At 41.2% G+C, this 18,499-nt stretch overlaps 2 protein-coding genes across 16 annotated transcripts in view; both read right to left on the bottom strand.

The window, feature by feature from the left end:
* Positions 1 to 18,499, bottom strand: part of glcci1a (glucocorticoid induced 1a) — a 94,328-nt gene that overhangs the window by 59,241 nt on the left and 16,588 nt on the right. Inside the window, exon 2 of one of the 15 annotated variants that reach the window (XM_061841424.1) lies at positions 9,418 to 9,511. The exons of the other annotated variants lie outside the window; for them this stretch is intronic. The gene's annotated coding sequence lies outside the window, so the exon portion shown is untranslated. The remainder of the gene's footprint in view (positions 1 to 9,417; positions 9,512 to 18,499) is intronic. 15 annotated transcript variants of the gene reach the window in all.
* On the bottom strand, positions 11,684 to 18,200 carry LOC133512400 (uncharacterized). Its single transcript, XM_061842026.1, has 4 exons — positions 14,735 to 18,200; positions 14,216 to 14,302; positions 13,799 to 13,940; positions 11,684 to 12,576 (listed from the first exon to the last, which is right to left on the bottom strand). Exons 1-4 carry the CDS (start codon positions 15,019 to 15,021, stop codon positions 12,319 to 12,321), a joined length of 774 nt encoding a protein of 257 aa, XP_061698010.1. The 5' UTR covers positions 15,022 to 18,200; the 3' UTR covers positions 11,684 to 12,318.

The following is an 18,499-nucleotide window of genomic DNA, read 5'->3' on the forward strand; positions in this document are numbered from 1 at the left end:
ATACCAACCCGATCCCATTATACAAGTTCTTGAAGGAAAGGCGTTTCGTAAAAGCTTATGTGAGGGAAATGAAAAATTGGGCTTTGATTGGGTGGGTTACAATAGAATTTATGGCCCAGGAACCTGTTTTACATCATACGAACATTGGATGATGTGTGGCCACGGAGTTAATTTACATGAATGTGTTTGGTCCGAGAAAATCGGCATAGTTGTAGGGGATACTGTCAAGGCCATCGGAAAAGGAATTGTTACCACCGCAGTCAAAGATTTAGAAGAAAGCTTAGTTATTGGTTCATGGCTATATGATTTGTTCATTGACCATTTGGGTCTTGGACTGGTAATAGCCGCAGTGATAGCTGTGGAATTTATCAAGAGAAAACTGAAGGGACAATCCTTAACGTGGCAATACCAGAAGTTGGAAACGCCTCCCAGACAGAAGAAACCAGTGACATTCACATGAAGCTGATGAGGAAGAGGGAGGCGCTAAAAGAGAAGACGCTTCCAACAGGAAAACAGACCAAGGAGGGGGCAGCCTTAAAGACCGACGCGCGGCGCCTCTCCTCACATTTACACTTCCCACACCGCAGTGATAGGGTAAAGACGAACCATAGCATCCTCTTCCTCTACCAATGATACTTATGACAGACCAGGAGCCTTGCAAGATGTGAGTAATGAAATTCAATATTGGTTCATTCGACCAATATGGGTAATTTATTGCTGTACTGGTCGATGGCACCTTTATCAGGTTACCCGACACATTATTTTGCTAATATCAGTGGCTAAAATTTTAGTTTTGAGATTTATGTATTGTACCTATACCTTGGGGCTTGGCATGTTTGTCATGTTTATGCATGGCCGAGTGATTATTAAATATAGGAGACCCGAAGGTATTGCGAAAACATTTTTGTTGATAGGGTGGATAGTCTTGAATGTAATCTCGCTCAAAGCCTTTAAGATGATTTACGGGGCCATAATATTAGAAGGCATCGTTGCTATAAGCCTGGCCTTATACATAATGAACTTAGTTATCCGCCTTCAACAAAATACAGCAGAAACTAAGCAAGATCAAAAAGTATGGATCTAGCACATGGTTAAATTAATAATTTGGGGTATTATTTCAATACTCCTTTGGTTGGGCATAGTTGATCAAACTGTTTTAATTGCCTGTGTCTTCACATACTCGGGTTTCTTTACCCTCCCACCTCGGGAATCACCTACACCTCGGCCGCACCCACTTGGTATGCACACACGCTCCTTTGATAGAATTAATGCTGCCATCTACCAATCGTAGGGTCGAGTGACCCTTGCTCGGGGCCAGGGAAAAACCCAGGGTCCTATAGACATAATTGATAACGGTCTGACTTTGTGTATATTCACAGAATGCAATTACCCCTCGATGTATCCTTTGTGGAACTACTTTTATCCACTCTGCATGGGTTATGGGAACGTCCTTTTTAGGACACTGCTGCTTCCCTTCGCCCGTCACCCAGAGGAAAGAAATCTGGATTGTACCGGATGGACTCTATCTGGACGTTGCAGCCCATGCCGAGGGCAACTTCTCTGAAGAATGGCAGTGGGAGAGCTTTGCCGCACTAGCTAAAACAAGTGACCTAGTACGTAAAATTCAGGCGCCGTCATCCTTACCCACCAAAGTATTTTGCTCTGCATGGTCTAGTGACTGGTTGACGGTACTTGCCGCCAAACTTTAATGGCCGAAAGCCAATGGTCCCCCATGACTGACCCCCCCATCCGTCCTGAGTGAACCTCCCATCCGGGACTCCCCTTTGTCGCCACCCCCACGTATCATCCAGGATTCACCTGAATCACCTCCCCCAAGTCTAGCTGGGGTGCCTTTAGCTGGTTCTGGGGTACCAGACGTGTTAAGCCACCTGATGAATGCTATGGGTAACGACTCTCAAGTTCATTATTGGGCTGTAATTGTTAATTAGGTTGATACATTTATGCTATTGCTTAAACTGAACGCAAGTTTGTGGTTACATTTTAAAGATGCACTTATTGATTAAAGCGTAAATAACAGTTGAGTTTGCGGGCGCCTGGCCCGAATTTGAGTGAAGCTAAGAGGGGCGTGACAAGTCAAACCAGGGATGGCGGAAGGGGCCCAATAGGATAACAAAGTGAGCCCTTCCCACTGGGCGTAGATTCAGCCAACACTTTCCAGAATGTTCCACCAAAAAGCTATAAAAACCTTGGATACGGAAGTCCGGCGCTTTTTGTTCGTTTCTCACTGACAGAGACAAGGTCCTTCTGTAGGTGTAATGGTCGTGTGGCAAGCTGGCGGGGAGAAATCTTTGAGCAACTTGGGATGCTTATTTTTAATTACTCCATTTAAGATTGAGCGCAATTAAAACAACTACAATAATAAGGTAATGGCAGGATAATACCAGCGATATTACGTGGTTACCTATGGAGGACAAGTTGGCTTGACAATTTATCCTTAATACCGAAAATCATTATTACTAAATGAGGGTTCGAGCTAAGTAGGATTGATCACCCCTAACAGGCTCACTCAAAAATGTCTATTTTCCCGAATTTCTGATGCTTTTGAATGCTTTTGTTACTTCATTTTTATTACTTTTTACAATTTTTATCATTTATCTCATCCTACTTACCATCAGTATTATCATTTTAATCATTTATCCTTTTATTGATTTATGTTCAATTAACATCTAATTTGCCTTAACATCGCAACCGTGCCGCGCGTCTGGCGGGAATGACTGTCGAGTAATAAATGTTATTTGAACAATTTTTATCATTTTATTAAATATTTAAAACTTCCATTTTCATCTATCTTTGTCATTCTTATATTGCGTTGTCTCATTATTACAATTCAACCTCATTAAAGATTGATCGTCAACGACATTGACATCATTTAGTCGTAAAATTCTATTTTAATCAGTCACTCATTGATAATCTCCAGTTTAAGACAAAACCAATACGTACGATCCTAACAAGGATTATTAAATTTGCTAGGTCAATGACAAGTGCAATTGATTCATAAGAGATGAAGCTGCTGTAAAAGCGGAGCGATCACTTTGTCACCCTTTTACTCTGTAAGGTTACTCGTTAAAGGCTGATAAGTGAGGGCAAATCTGATTTGGCTCTGCAAAACTAAAGGCAGTTAGTACACCCAGGCAAATTCATCTCGACACCGACTTAAGAAGCTCCCGTCCTCCTGCACACAAGGTGTTAGAGTCGGGTGGAGTAAAGGGATAGTTTAACCCTTTTACTGGAGAGTCGGTCAGGACATTCTCCCGATTAGTCCTGCAGATAAGCAGAATCTGACAATATATATATACATATATATATATATATATATATATATATATATATATATATATACACATACACACACACACATAGAAATAATCTCATTGTTGTCTATAAAAATCTAATCAGTTTTGGGAAAATCCCATTGGTTTTGAACATGGTGAGATTTTTTATATTTGGTAAACTGCTTCAGGATAATTTGTGAGTCCTGCACTGACGGTGGAGTCGGCAGAATTCAATGACGAAAAGTATTTGAGACCCCTGCAATTTTGGACGTTCTCCCACTTCGAAATCATGAAGGGGGTCTGAAATTTTCACTTCAGGTACATGTACACAGAGACAATGTGAAAAACTCTGGAAATCACAATATATGATTTTTTTTTCATAATTTATTTGTATGTCAGCAAATGTAATTTGACCTGTAAAATTCAATGTTAATATTTGGCAATTACTGAGGTCAAAATGTTCTTTTTTTTTATCAGGTTTGCACACACTGCAGCAGAGATTTTGGCCCATTCTTTCACACGGATCTTCTCTAGATCAGCCATGGTTCTGGGCTGTCCCTGAGAAACAGTTTTAGCTGGTTCCAAAGATTTTCTCTTTTGTTTAGGTCTGGAAACTGGCTGGGCCACTCCAGTACCTTGAGATGCATCTTACGGAGCAGGTCCTTGGTTATCCTGGCTGCGTGCTTTGGGTCATCGTCATGTTGGAAGACCCGGCCACCACCTGGCCAGGACCCAAATTCAATCTGCTGAAGGAATGGGGTTGTTACCCGGTCATACTCTCCTTAATACAGTGCAGTCGTCCTGTCCCATGTTCAGAAAAACACCCACAAAGCATGGCGCCTTCCACCCTCATGCTTCACAGTAGGGATGGTGTTTTGGGGATAGAATTCGTCATTATTCCTCCTGCAAAGACAGCGAGCGTTATAAAGACCATAAAGTTCTATTTTGGTCTCATCTGACCACATAACTTTCTCTCGGGTCTCCTCTGGGTCATCGAAATGATCATGGCCAAACTTAAGACGGGCCTGGTCATGTACTGTTTTAGGCAGGGGAACCTTCCGTGCCATGAATGATTTTAAACCATGACATCTTACTAGATCCAAGCCATTGTTAACCAGCCCACTCCCACCACCTGCAAAAAACTACATTTCCTTGGATTTGTCCACTTCTATCATCGATTCAGCCGTAATTAGACTTAACTAGGTCACTATTTGGCTCACGAGCCTCACACCCACACGCTGACCCCTTCAGTGTACTCCGGCAGCATCCCAAGCATTAAGTTAGCTCAAGACGCTGTTCAACAGTGTACCCATTCATTATCACCCCGACCAATCCCTCCAATTTGGGGTCGAGTTAACACATCAGACACAGGAGCAGGGGGTGTCTTCTCATAGCATGATCCAGGACACAGAAATGTCACCACTGTGCCTTTTTTCCTGTCATTTATTCCCTGATGAGAGGAACAGCAACGTCAGCAACCAAGAGCTGCTGGCCATTGTAAGAGTCTTGGAAGAGTGAAGCTACTGGCCGGACGAGACTGAACTACAATTTATCATTTGAACAGACCAGACCAGAATCTCGCTTACCTTCGTTCCGCCAAATACCTTAACCCTCGCCAAGGTTGCTGGGCTCTCCTCTTGAGCAGCTTTAATTTCAGTCTCTCCTGTCCTGGATCCCGAAACAGCAAACCAGATGCCCTATTTCAAATGTTCTCACCCCTTTTTCCGAGTCACCCTTGGTCATTCTGGACTTTGTTAACCAGTGAGACTAAAATTTTAAATTGAGGGTGTTATGTATAATGTGGTTGCGGCTATGCCCCAGAGGTAGAATGTGACCTAGAGTTGAAAGAGAAATTCTGGAAGGAACTAGATGAAGTAGTTCTGAGCATCCCAGAAAGCGAGAGAGTTGTGATTGGTGCAGATTGTAATGGACATATTGGTAAAGGAAACAGGGGCGATGAAGAAGTGATGGGTAAGTACGGCATCCAGGAAAAGAACTTTGGGGGACAGATGGTGGTGGACTTTGCAAAAAGGATGGAGATGGCTTATTTCCAGAAGAGGGAGGAACATATAGTGACCTACAAGAGGGGAGGTAGAAGCACGCAAGTGGATTATATTTTGTCCAGACGATGTAATCTGAAGGAGATTACTGACTCTAAAGTAGTGGTAGGGAAGAGTGTCGCTCAACAGCATAGGATGGTGGTGTGTAGGATGACTCTGGTGGTGGGTAGGAAGATTAAGAAGAAAAAGGTAGAGCAAAGAACCATGTGGTGGAAGCTGAGAAAGGAAGAATGTTGTGCGGCCTTTCGGAAAGAGGTAAGACAGGCTCTCGATGGAAAGCAGAAGCTCCCGGAAGACTGGAGAACGACAGCCAAGGTAATCAGAGAGACAGGCAGGAGAGTACTTGGTGTGTCTTTTGGTAGGAAAAGGGAGAAGGAGACTTGGTGGTGGAACCCCAAAATACAAGGAGTCATACAAGGAAAGAGATTAGCGAAGAAGAAGTGGGATACTGAGAGGACTGAGGAGAGGCGAAAGGAGTACATCAAGATGGAAATGGCTACAGTGAACACTTTTTTCCAGAAGAAACAGGAACATAGAGTGACCTACAAGAGAAGACGTAGAAGCATGCAGGTGGACAGTATTTTGTATAGACAATGTAATCTGAATGAGTTTACTGACTGTAAGGTAGTGGTAGGGGACACTGTAGATCGACAACATAGGATGGTGGTGTGTGGGATGACTGTGGTGGTGGGTATGAAGATTAAGAAGACCAAGGTAGAGCAGAGAACCATGTGGTGGTAGCTGAGAATAGAAAAATGATGTGTTCCCTTTCCGAAAGAGGTGAGACAGACTCTCAATGGACCGGAGGAGCTCCTGGTAGACTGAACTACTTCAGCCAAGGTGATCAGAGAGGCAGGCAGAAGAGTACTTGGCGTGTCTTCTGGTAGGAAAGGGGAGAAGGAGACTTGGTGGTGGAGCCCCAAAATACAGGAAGTCATGCAAGGAAAGAGATTAGTGAAGAACTGGGACACTGAGAGGACTGAAGAAAGACGAAAAGAATACATTGAGACGCGACAAAGGGCAAAAGTAGAGGTGGCAAAGGCTAAACAAGAGGCATATGAAGACATGTACACCAGGTTGGACACAAAAGAAAGAGAAAAGGATCTCTACAGGTTGGCCAGACAGAGGGATAGAGATGGGAAGGATGTGCAGCAGGTAAGGGTGATTAAGGATAGAGATGGAAATGTGTTGACTGGTGCCGGTAGTGTGCTAAATAGATGGAAAGAATACTTTGAGAAGTTGATGAATGAAGAAAATGAGAGAGAAGGAAGAGTTGAAGAGGCCAGTGTGACGGACCAGGAAGTGGCAATGATTACCAAGGGGGAAGTCAGAAAGGCACTACAAAGGATGAAAAATGGAAAGGCAGTTGGTCCTGATGACATACCGGTAGAGGTATGGAAGCAATCTGGAGAGATGGCTGTGGAGTTTTTGACCAACTTATTCAACAGAATACTAGCGGGCGAAAAGATGCCTGAAGAATGGAGGAAAAGTGTTCTAGTTCCCATATTTAAGAACAAAGGGGATGTTCAGAGCTGTGGGAACTATAGAGGAATAAAGTTGATGAGCCACACAATGAAGTTATGGGAAAGAGTAGTGGAGGCTAGACTCAGGACAGAAGTAAGTATCTGCGAGCAACAGTATGGTTTCATTCCTAGAAAGAGTACCACAGATGCATTATTTGCCTTGAGGATGCTAGTGGAAAAGTACAGAGAAGGTCAGAAGGAGGTACATTGTGTCTTTGTGGATCTAGAGAAGGCCTATGACAGAGTACCAAGAGAGGAACTGTGGTACTGCATGCGTAAGTCTGGTGTGGCAGAGAAGTATGTTAAAATAGTACAGGACATGTATGATGGCAGCAGAACAATGGTGAGGTGTGCCTTAGGTGTGACAGAGGAATTTAAGGTGGAGGTGGGCCTGCATCAGGGATCAGCTCTGAGCCCCTTCCTGTTTGCAGTGGTAATGGATAGGCTGACAGATGAGGTTAGACTGGAATCCCCTTGGACCATGATGTTCGCAGATGATATTGTGATATGCAGTGAAAGCAGGGAGCATGCAGAGGAACAATTAGAAAGATGGAGACATGCACTGGAAAGGAGAGGAATGAAGATGAGCTGAAGTAAAACAGAATATATGTGCGTGAATGAGAAAAGTGGTGGGGGAAGAGTGAGGCTACAGGGAGAAGAAATAGCGAGGGTGGACGACTTCAAATATTTCGGGTCAACAATCCAGAGCAATGGTGAGTGTGGTAAGGAAGTGAAGAAACGGGTCCAAGCAGGTTGGAACAGCTGGCGAAAGGTGTCTGGTGTGTTATGTGACAGAAGAGTCTCTGCTCGGATGAAGGGCAAAGTTTACAAAACAGTGGTGAGGCCGGCCATGATGTACGGATTCAAAACGGTGGCACTGAAGAAACAACAGGAAGCAGAAGTGGAGGTGGCAGAAATTAAGATATTGAGGTTCTCGCTCGGAGTGACCAGGTTGGATAGGATTAGAAATTAGCTCATTAGAGGGACAGCCAAAGTTGGATGTTTTGGAGATAAGATTCGAGAGAGCAGACTTCGATGGTTTGGACATGTGCAGAGGCGAGAGAGTGACTATTTTGGTAGAAGGATGCTGAGGATGGAGCTCCCAAGCAAAAGAGCGAGAGGAAGACCAAAGAGAAGGTTTATGGATGTGGTGAGGGAAGACATGAGGGCAGTTGGGGTTAGAGAGGAAGATGCAGGAGATAGGCCAAGATGGCAAAAGATGACATGCTGTGGCGACCCCTAACGGGATAAGCCGAAAGGAAAAGAAGAAGAATATTAGTGTGATACAGCTGCACTATCTACCAGCTAGAAATATGACCCTGAAAGACATGTTAGTCCACCTTTAAAAGTCCTCCTCCACTCCATGCATTATCCTGAATCACATGCACCTGTGTGACCTTGATAGATGCATAAAGACACCTGTCCACCCCATACAATCAGTAAGACTAAAACTTGTAACATGACCAAGACCAAAGAGCTGTCTAAAGACACGAGAGACAAAATTGTACAACTCCACACGGCTGGAAAGGGCTCAGGAGAAATTGCCAAGCAGCTTGGTGAAAAAAGGTCCACTGTTGGAGCAATCATTAGAAAATGGAAGAAGCTAAATATGAGGGTCAATCTCAATTGAAATGGAGCCCCATGCAAGATATCACCTCGTGGGGTCTCAATGATCCTTAGAAAGGTGAGGAATCAGCCCATGACTACACAATAGGACTGAAAAGAGCTGGGACCACCGTTTCCAAGGTGACTGTTGGTAATAAACTAAGATGTCATGGTTTCAAATCATGCATGGCATGGAAGGTTCCCCCGCTTAAACCAGCACGTCAAGGCCCGTCTTAAATTCATCAATGACGATTTAGATGATACAGAGGAGTCATGGGAGAAAGTTTTGTGCTCAGATGAGACTAAAATGGAACTTTTTGATCATAATTCCACTAACCGTTTGGAAGAAGACGAATGATGAGTTCCATCCCAAGAACACCATCCCTATTGTGAAGCATGGGTTTGGTAGAATCATGCTTTTGGGGTCTTTTTCTGCACATGGGACAGGACGACTGCACTGTATTAACGAGAGGATGACCGCAGCCATATATTGTGAGATTTTGGGGAAGAACCTCTTTCCCTCAGTCAGAGCATTGAAGATGGGTTGTGGCTGGGTTTTTCAACATGACGATGACCCGAAGCACACAGCCAGGAAAACCAAGGAATGGCTCCGTAAGCAGCTTATCAAGGTTCTGGCGTGGCCTCGCCAGTCTCCAGACCTAAACCCAAAAGAAAATCTCTTGAGGGAGCTGAAACTCCGTGTTTCTCAGTGATAGCCCAGGAAGCCCTGTGTGATCTAGAGATCTGTGTGGAGGAGTGGGCCAAAATCCCTCTTGCAGTGTGTGCAAACCTGGTGAACAACTACAGGAAACATTTGACCTCTAATTTCAAACAAAGGCTACTGTATCAAATCTAAAACATATTTTTTCAGGTGTTTAAATACAAGAGATTTAAGCGGACTTTCGTGAAAATTCCAGAAAATTCAAATGCGAGCACCGAAGGTCGGAAGTCCTGTTTGGGTGGTCCTGGGGTATGCCCCCCGGGAAGATTTTTGAAAAAAATGGATGGCTGTCGTGCATTCTGGCGATATCTGTGAAAAAAAATTCAGACAAAAATTGCAAGTTTTTTTTTTTTTTATTGCAAGTTAATTTCTAAGTCCTGACCAAAAACAAAAAAAATTGGGCAGAAGTTCCCCAAGGGCCAAGCCCAGATTGTTTCATCCCCCATCCCCCAATCACTGGACAGCACAAAATCACATTTGTCATTAAAATATGCTTAAAATATGCCATCTTAGCTCAAGAGAAATGAATTAAGTGAACTATTCAGTAAAAAGACACCTCAAAAAAAATTTTCCTTTCTCCGACATTATACATCTTATAGTATAGATATAGAATATACACAAAAATATATCCTACAATTTCTACACTGTACAGCAATACATGTAAAAGAAGTTTATCTGTAGTAATTACTGTTAAGGTTTAAGTCTCAAACTTGTTAGGTTGCGTTGTACTGATGCATTCGACCAGACTGCTCATTATCTTAGGTAAAGAACTAGTAATACTAATATTATGAGTTGCCTTTAATATTCTGATATATAAATCTCTCTCTCTCTCTCTCTCTCTCTGATTTTAACTGACTTACCAGGTTTGTCGACCTTTCTAATGTAGTCGGACAAAAAAAAAAAAAAAATCTCTGTTCAAGTCCTTTTCCAAGCCAAGACTACTTGAACGTGTTCCTAACACTCGCGTCCCTATTGCACATATGTCAGCTTGCCTGTCTACCTGTTTGAACATTGGGCTGGGGCTGTACCTGGCTAATCACACATGAATTGACCCCTCCGTGGATATTGCGCAATTCGAGTCACTGACCAATCAGAGGCCAGAGATCTGCATAAATCAAAGCCCGTTTTTGCTCCCGCCATTTTCTCAGACAACATTGCATGGTCCAGTATAGGGTTAGTTAGCGTTTTATCGCGTATTTGGGTTATTTAACAAAAAATATGGTTAAGAGGTGTAGTCACGGACTTTATAATAGTGACGACAGGTATCCTGAAAGGCTAATTGGTGGAGTTCGATTCGTACCCTTTCCAAAACCGAAGACCCAGTACGAAAAATGCCGTCGATGGATCAAACTTTGTGGAAGACCGCATCATCAACTAAATCCATCTAATATCAATCGGAACACATATGTTTGCACCAAGGTAAGCCCTATATTTGATTTTCAATACATGTCTCATATAAATGAATTAGCAGTTCTTCGCTTGCATAACATAGCTACCTGTGAATGATTGACACACTTGATCTGTGTTGAGCGATATTTAGCGATGATTGGACTGCACAAACGTATTGATTTCTTCCTGGCTCGCGGCCAGAAGGTTCACCAGACTGTGTTTGCACGAAGATATGCCCTAAATTTGATTTTTAATACATGTCTCGTATAAATGAATGAGATGTTCTTCGCTAGCATAACATTGCTACGTGTGAATGATTGAATGAAATCAGAAGCATGGCGTCTCTCTCAGTTCAGAATGTATTGTATTTAGGATCTATAATATATCGTTGATTTGAATGAAATCAGAAACATGGTGTCTGTCTCAGTTAAGAATGTATTGTATTTAGAATCTATAATGTATAGTTGATTTGAAACACGTTTGCTTCTTCACTTTTTTAGCACTTCGTAAACCAGTCACTACCATTCAAGAAATTATCAGACCCCTTTCCTGCGGATCCCCTTTGTCGATCTAAATCTACCAGGAAGGCACCATTAAAAAGAAAATGTTTGAACTTTGCGACTGGGCGGTATGGTTTTCTATGGACAATAACTCAATGTTGGATAAATGGAAAAGACGACAGTGTTTTGAACTATAACTATATTTTTGTATAGCATAATGTGCCAGTTCTCTAGGTTAAAAGTCACAATGCAGTGCTTTAAAATCCACTTCCAATGTACCAAAACAAGGAAGCACTCCCCCTATATATATATATATATATATATATATATATATATATATATATATATATATATAAATGACAAGATTAAAGTACAGCTGTTCAAAACATTGTGCATCACATACTGAAATTTTAATTCTGGAAGCATAACAGTGCTGGACAACAGTTTATGTATAAAACCCAGTTATTATTTAATCATTCACAGGAAATCAACTGTAAGTACTCAGCCTGAGGAAAGCACCATGACAGAAGATATTGGCACCAACGGCGATACATCTACCGGAACAGTTTCTACTGCGAGTCAGACGCATTCAAGATGTAAGATGTTTCTTTATTCAAGTTACAACAAAACGAAGTTTATGATCCATATAGGGAAGAACACAAACATCCAATGTGACACAAATGTAAACAACCCTAAAAAGAAATTCATGGGTCAGTTGAATGTCTTCTGATATAAGACTGTACATGTTGGAAATAAAATTGACTCATCTTATTCAACATATTCTCCATGAAGTCAATGTTTGGGTATATTCTTTGAACAAATAGGTCTACTCTTGTGTAGACCACAAAATCACAAAACTCAGCTCCAGATGTGAGCAGCTGCCCTTGTACTTGGTAGTAATAGTTGTGATTACTTTTGAGCCTCAATTGTCCATAATTATTTTCCAAACAGAAACTGTCTGAAGCGCTGGCTTCTTGTACAGTAACATCCCGTGCAGAGTAGGGGCATTTGACCTCAAGGAATCCTGTAATTCCATTAGAGCACACTTTGGAATTGGGTGTTGATCCAAGATAAGGAAATTTGGGATTTACTATTAGTCCACAGTCATGCACATGGTTTCCTGTACTCTTGATATATTGTGCAACTGCCACTTTTTCATTTTTTTGTCCATACGAAGTTTGCACTGAGCTGAAACGTTTTGGGTCGATTAATTCCATCATAAATTTGTCAGTAATTTTCTTTCTTTGCAAAATTGCTCCAAAATTTGATGCTGTCAGACGTTTTTTTTTTTCTTTCCGTCTGCCACAGAGTACTGTTGGCTTGGTCCCTTGTGCTTTCTTCAATCTTGATACACTGTTCTTGATGTAGTTCAGTGAACCATGTCTTGAATAAATCAGCTGGGGTAACTTTTGCCGACTGAGGTAAGGCTAGGTTTCCACAACAGGTCCCAACTGTCTTTGCATCTTCTAGTTCAAAGAACGTGGCCTGAAAAAAAAAAACATTTAATGAGTGATTACAGTTTGAAAAATATACACTATCATCATGTCCATGTAAACTGTTTCAGCTATGTAAACATATTGTCCAAAATTATATAGATTTATTTTTTTGCAGGGGTTGAACCACTGGATCTGATGTCGTTAGTCGCTGAAAAGGAAATCCTACTGAGAGATTATGCCAAATGCACACTTGAACACCTGGAGACCAAACGACAGCTGAACATGCTGGAAGAAAAGTTGAGACGGAACGACAATGTGACATCTTCATCTTTCAGTGTTGATGTGCTTATGGAGGATGAGAGTCATATACATTATTACACAGGCTTTTCCAAGGACACATTCAATGCAATTTTCAAGTTTTTGGTGCCTGACACTGATTCATGCTCTTTAAAATATGTTGGCAAAGGCAATCTTTCTCAGATAAAGATGATATCATTTAAAGATCAATTACTATTGACTATATGCAAACTAAGAAATGATTCTGACCTACAAGACCTAGCTTTTCGATTTAGTCTTACACAGCAAGTTGTTGGCGTTGTGTTCAACTCGTGGGTGAATTACATGTATCTCCGATTTGGTGAAGTATGCATCTGGCCACCCAGAGATGTTATATATGAACACATGCCAGGTAATTACAGACAGGAATTCCCAGATACTTTCAGCATTATTGATTGTACTGAAATTAGAATTCAAAAGCCTTCATCACTCAATGCCCAGTCTCAAACCTACAGTACTTACAAATCATGTAACACACTCAAAGCCTTAGTTGCTGTAGATCCCAGAGGGTCTGTTATATTTAGCTCTATGCTGTTTGCTGGATCAATTTCTGAGAAGGAAATCTTTAAAAAAATCTGGATTTCAGTCAATGTTGAAACAACTTGTTGAGATTGAATATCTAAAAACGGGTGATGGGATAATGGCTGACAAAGGTTTTGAGATTGTGAAAGAAGTAGAGGATGTAGGACTTAAACTGAACATTCCACCTTTTGCCAAATCTGGGATACAAATGAATTCACATGATGTGAACCTTACACAAAAAATTGCCAAACACAGAATTCATGTAGAAAGATCGATCAGACGAATTAAAAGTTTCAAGATACTGATTGGCTGAATACCTTTGTCACTGATGTCTTCAATTGCACAGATTTGGTATGTCTGTTGTTTTCTAATCAATTTCATGCCATTGTGTATAAAAAGAAAGTAAAACTTACAGATGTTGCAAGACCACTGGCAACAGGCACTGTACCCAGATGAGTGTTCAATGTCAGTCTTGGGCTGGACACCACATAGGCCATTGAACACTCTTCCAAAGACTTTAAGTGATCAATATCTTTTTTGTGGACTTTAATGTTTCTGTGAAATAAAGGAGTTTGACAGTTGATTAAAATTTGACAAGTTTATTCATTGTTGGTTATTTTTGTCACATCATGCAATAAAATGTCAATGAACAGTATTCACAAGAGTGTATTATGAACTACACTAAAAAGAATTGCTGTGTATGAATAATATAAAATGGGTGCATGTGTACATGTTGGTATTGTTATTATTAAATTATCATGAAATGATATTTAAATTGAGGCGATGACAGAACCAAACTGTTATAGCGTAATGAAACAAATTAAATTTACCTGCAGTCTTTCAGTGTGTTCCTCACAGGTCTTTTCTTTCTTACAAGTTTGGGGTTGACAAAAATATGTGAACAGGATCCAGAAACACTGAAAAAATAAGAGATTTATATTTTAGATTATATTTTAGAGCCTTTACAGGTTTTGGATGGATTGACATTGTTATATTACAATCCCATAGAGGGCCGAGGCTCAATGAAAAATTCTAAAAGCCAAAGAAAAATTATCAGTTCTGTGACTGAATCTAGTGTACATTTAGATTGTGGACTACCAACTTTCCCGCAAACATGGCTTAAGCACTGAGCAGTGACGCTTTGGAAAGTATCTACTCCTTCATTGGGTAGTATTTTAGCGATAAAATAGAGGTAATGTAAACATTCCGTACACAAGTGTGATAGGTAACACGAAAATAGGAAACCAATGACGAATTCGTCTTTGGGTTATAGAAAGATCAATTCACGTAAGGTTGTTTTCCGATAAAATGTATATTAATAACATGCAAAATATAACAAATGCACTCACCCCGCTTGACATGTACAGTGAGCTTCGGATATCCTTGTGGGATTCAACTGCAGATGCAATGTATGTGGCTGCTCGGTCTTCCTTTGACTCCGGAAAGACCTCGCGCTAATTTCGATGGTTTCTCCGTCGATATGCATGGAAATATCGTTCAAATACCCCTCGCTGAAGTACTTGAACCCCTGCTGTCTGCTTTTCAACAATATTTCACTGTTATCTAAGAATGCGAGTGAGAAATCAGCTGGTAAATCGGACAGTCTCGCCCTATTCTTTTCGTGCTGCGCCGCCATTTTTTCTAATTGTTTGTCTTACGTCGGCGCACGTGGCGTGATGTCACTTCAGGAGGCGTGTTTAAGTGCCCTGTACGGAGGGGTCAATTAGTTTACAGAAAACGCTATTCAAATAGTCGACATTCAATGATTAATCTGCCTTTTGTGTGCACATGTGCACCTTTTGTGGCTTCAGTTCTCGCCAAAATTTCGAAATCTCCGAGAAATGGCGAGGTCATGAGAATGCGAGAGGAGGAGGGGCGTTACTGTTCCTAGTGTTAGTGCCTCAACATAGCCTTGTGAAAGCAAAACAACGAACTCAAACGCGTGTTCGTTCAATGTTGTCAACTAATATCCGAATTAATTTTAGGCAATTTTTCCTCAATTTTCCAGAGGAATTTTCATGAAGATTCAAAAATCTGGAATTCCAGGAAAATCCGGAGGATTTTCATCACTGAAATACTTATTTGCAGTTGTATCACACAAATAAATCTTTAAAAAAAAAAAAAAATTCATGCAATTGTGATTTCTGGATTTTTCTTTTTAGATTATCACTCTCACAGTGGACATGCACCTACAATGAAAATTTTAGACTCATCCAATGATTTCTAAGTGGGAGAACTTGCAATATAGCAGACCTTTTCAAGTAATTACTTCTGAACTGTCACCTTGTTATTGACGACCCTGTCTGCAACTGAGGTTCATTGTTTCAGTGGATCTTGCCTCTCAATACCGGAGTAGTGGAAGTACACAAAGGATGAAGTCCGTAAGGTTTGATGGCCTTGGGTTGACATCCGAATGTACCAGCTATGGAAAAGTTTATTTTCCTTGCTTCCAGTTGTTGACGTGTTTTTGTTGTTTTATGTGAACTTCCAATCCCTTGAAACCTCTTGATCCATAGTCAATAGTATCCCGACACCACGTGCACAATGCTTTACCAGGTCGATCAATTTTGCGATTGAAGTCGCTTGACAAAGTGGTAACTCCCTTCTTTCCAAGGCTATCGACGATTTCTCATTACATCCAATACCATCGAAACTTATTTTAGACATTTCTATCAACTTCTTTCACTCACGAAGGGTCTTTGCTCTCGAGCACCCCCATTGTGTTCACTTGCAAATGGGCCCATTACCTGCCTGTTCCACATTCGAGGAATCAACAGACTCGTATCACATTTTTCCGCCTCGCTTGAACATGAACGAGTGTGGATTATGGCATGAGTTATGGTCGGAATATTTTTTTAATCTATGCAATTTAAACAGACGGAATTATCTGCAATTTTACAAAATATACAAAAATGCAAAACGTTTCCTATTAGACAGACAAAATGGATTATTCCATTAATTTTAAGAGCCGCTTATACTCACAAGGATCACAGAAGTGCTGGAGCCTATTCCAGCTATCATCAGGTAGGAGGCAGGTTGCACCCTGAACTGGCTGCCAGTCAATCGCAGGACACATAAAAACGAACAACCATTCACACTCACAATAACAGCGAAGGAAACTTGAGAGTCTCCAGTGAATGTATGTTTTTGTGATGTGGGAGGAAAATGGAGTGCCCAGAGAAAACCCAAGCAGGCACTGGGAGAACATCTAAACTCAACATCGGTGAGGCCACGATTTGAACCCTGGTCCTCAGAACTGTGAAGCCAAGGGTCCAACCAGTCACTTCACAATGCCAGCCATTTTATTTAATGTTTTATTTATTGCAAATTTAGCAGTTGCTGCATGTCTTCTTTCATTACTCAATGGTAAATGAAACACCAATAACACAGGTACTGGCTATTAGAAACAGGACACTTATACATGTGTACTTCTGTGTCACTACTTGATAAAGAACACAGTTAAACAAATTGATAATCATGAACACAAACTATCTTCAAGCAACTGGATCACACGCTTTCACCCCTCCAGCTACTGTTACATTCCCACTCAGAAATAAACCATGTGACAGCTCAAATAATAACACAAATGAACATGAAACTACAACATTCTTAAGGTACCTAAATTTATACGGCACTCATGAAAGTATTTGCAATTTTTTTTTTTTTTGCTGTTTTTCCCTTGAATACAATTTCTGTTTCTTCATATGGACATGTTTAGTTGTCTATTCTGTTACAGTCTATCAAAAGGATAAGACTGCAACATTTAAGCAATTTTTACGTGTGAATTTAGAATAGATACCCTTACTCAAACCAGTAAGATATGACAAATCAGTTGTATTAGATTGTTGTATAAGATAATTTAATCATACACACAGCAATACAACACAAAACAAAATAGAAGTTCAAAGACCGACTTGTCACCAAAGTCAAATGGATATTCCCAAACAGGCAAATGCTCTTTCCAGCGAATATTCTAAGTGAACGAATGTTCCAGAAATGTCAAAAAGAAAGGCCGAATGCAGCGTAGCGTCCGTGTACCTGTCTGATGGCAGCAGTGGTCATAAGCTCCCGTCAACAGTCCTTCTTGTCCTTAAATAGACACTTCACGGAACATTCCAGAATTCAGCATTTCAAAAGAACCACTTCAAAGTGCGAAAGGATAATAAAGAGAATAAAGAATAAAAATACACATTGTCGTGTTATCAAATAACATAGACGTAAGTCCCTTATGTCTTTAAATGTGCATGCACTTTATTTTTCTTTCTCCCGCCAACCTCCTAACTTACTTCCTTGTTGCCCCCTCGTGACATCAACACAATCACACCACATCTCCCCTTTCTAGAATCATTGGGTAGACTGCCAATGATTCAACAGACCTTGAGGGTTATTCTGCCTCGTGGTTGGAAGGTCTGCTCCTGTCTGTTACCTGTCCCCGACAGTCAAGCGCGCACACACACGCACACACACGCACACACACACACAAACACAATATTTAGCATTAGCTTGAACACTTACTTCAACAAACCCTCAAGCAACAATCCTGCAGCTAACTAAACATTTACATTGCAAAAATACAACATGAATCATCTTCTTCTTCTTCTTCTTCTTTTCCTTTCGGCTTGTCCCGTTAGGGGTCGCCACAGCGTGTCATCTTTTGCCATCTTAGCCTATCTCCTGCATCTTCCTCTCTAACCCCAACTGCCCTCATGTCTTCCCTCACCACATCCATAAACCTTCTCTTTGGTCTTCCTCTCGCTCTTTTGCCTGGGAGCTCCATCCTCAGCATCCTTCTACCAATATACTCACTCTCTCGCCTTTGAACATGTCCAAACCATCGAAGTCTGCTCTCTCGAATCTTGTCTCCAAAACATCCAGCTTTGGCTGTCCCTCTAATGAGCTAATTTCTAATCCTATCCAACCTGGTCACTCCGAGCGAGAACCTCAACATCTTCATTTCTGCCACCTCCAGTTCAGCTTCCTGTTGTTTCTTCAGTGCCACCGTCTCTAATCCGTACATCATGGCCGGCCTCACCACTGTTTTGTAAACTTTGCCCTTCATCCTAGCAGAGACTCTTCTGTCACATAACACACCAGACACCTTTCGCCAGCTGTTC

The sequence above is a fragment of the Syngnathoides biaculeatus genome, chromosome 1, assembly GCF_019802595.1.
Source record: "Syngnathoides biaculeatus isolate LvHL_M chromosome 1, ASM1980259v1, whole genome shotgun sequence".
In the NCBI taxonomy this organism is placed as follows: domain Eukaryota; kingdom Metazoa; phylum Chordata; class Actinopteri; order Syngnathiformes; family Syngnathidae; genus Syngnathoides; species Syngnathoides biaculeatus.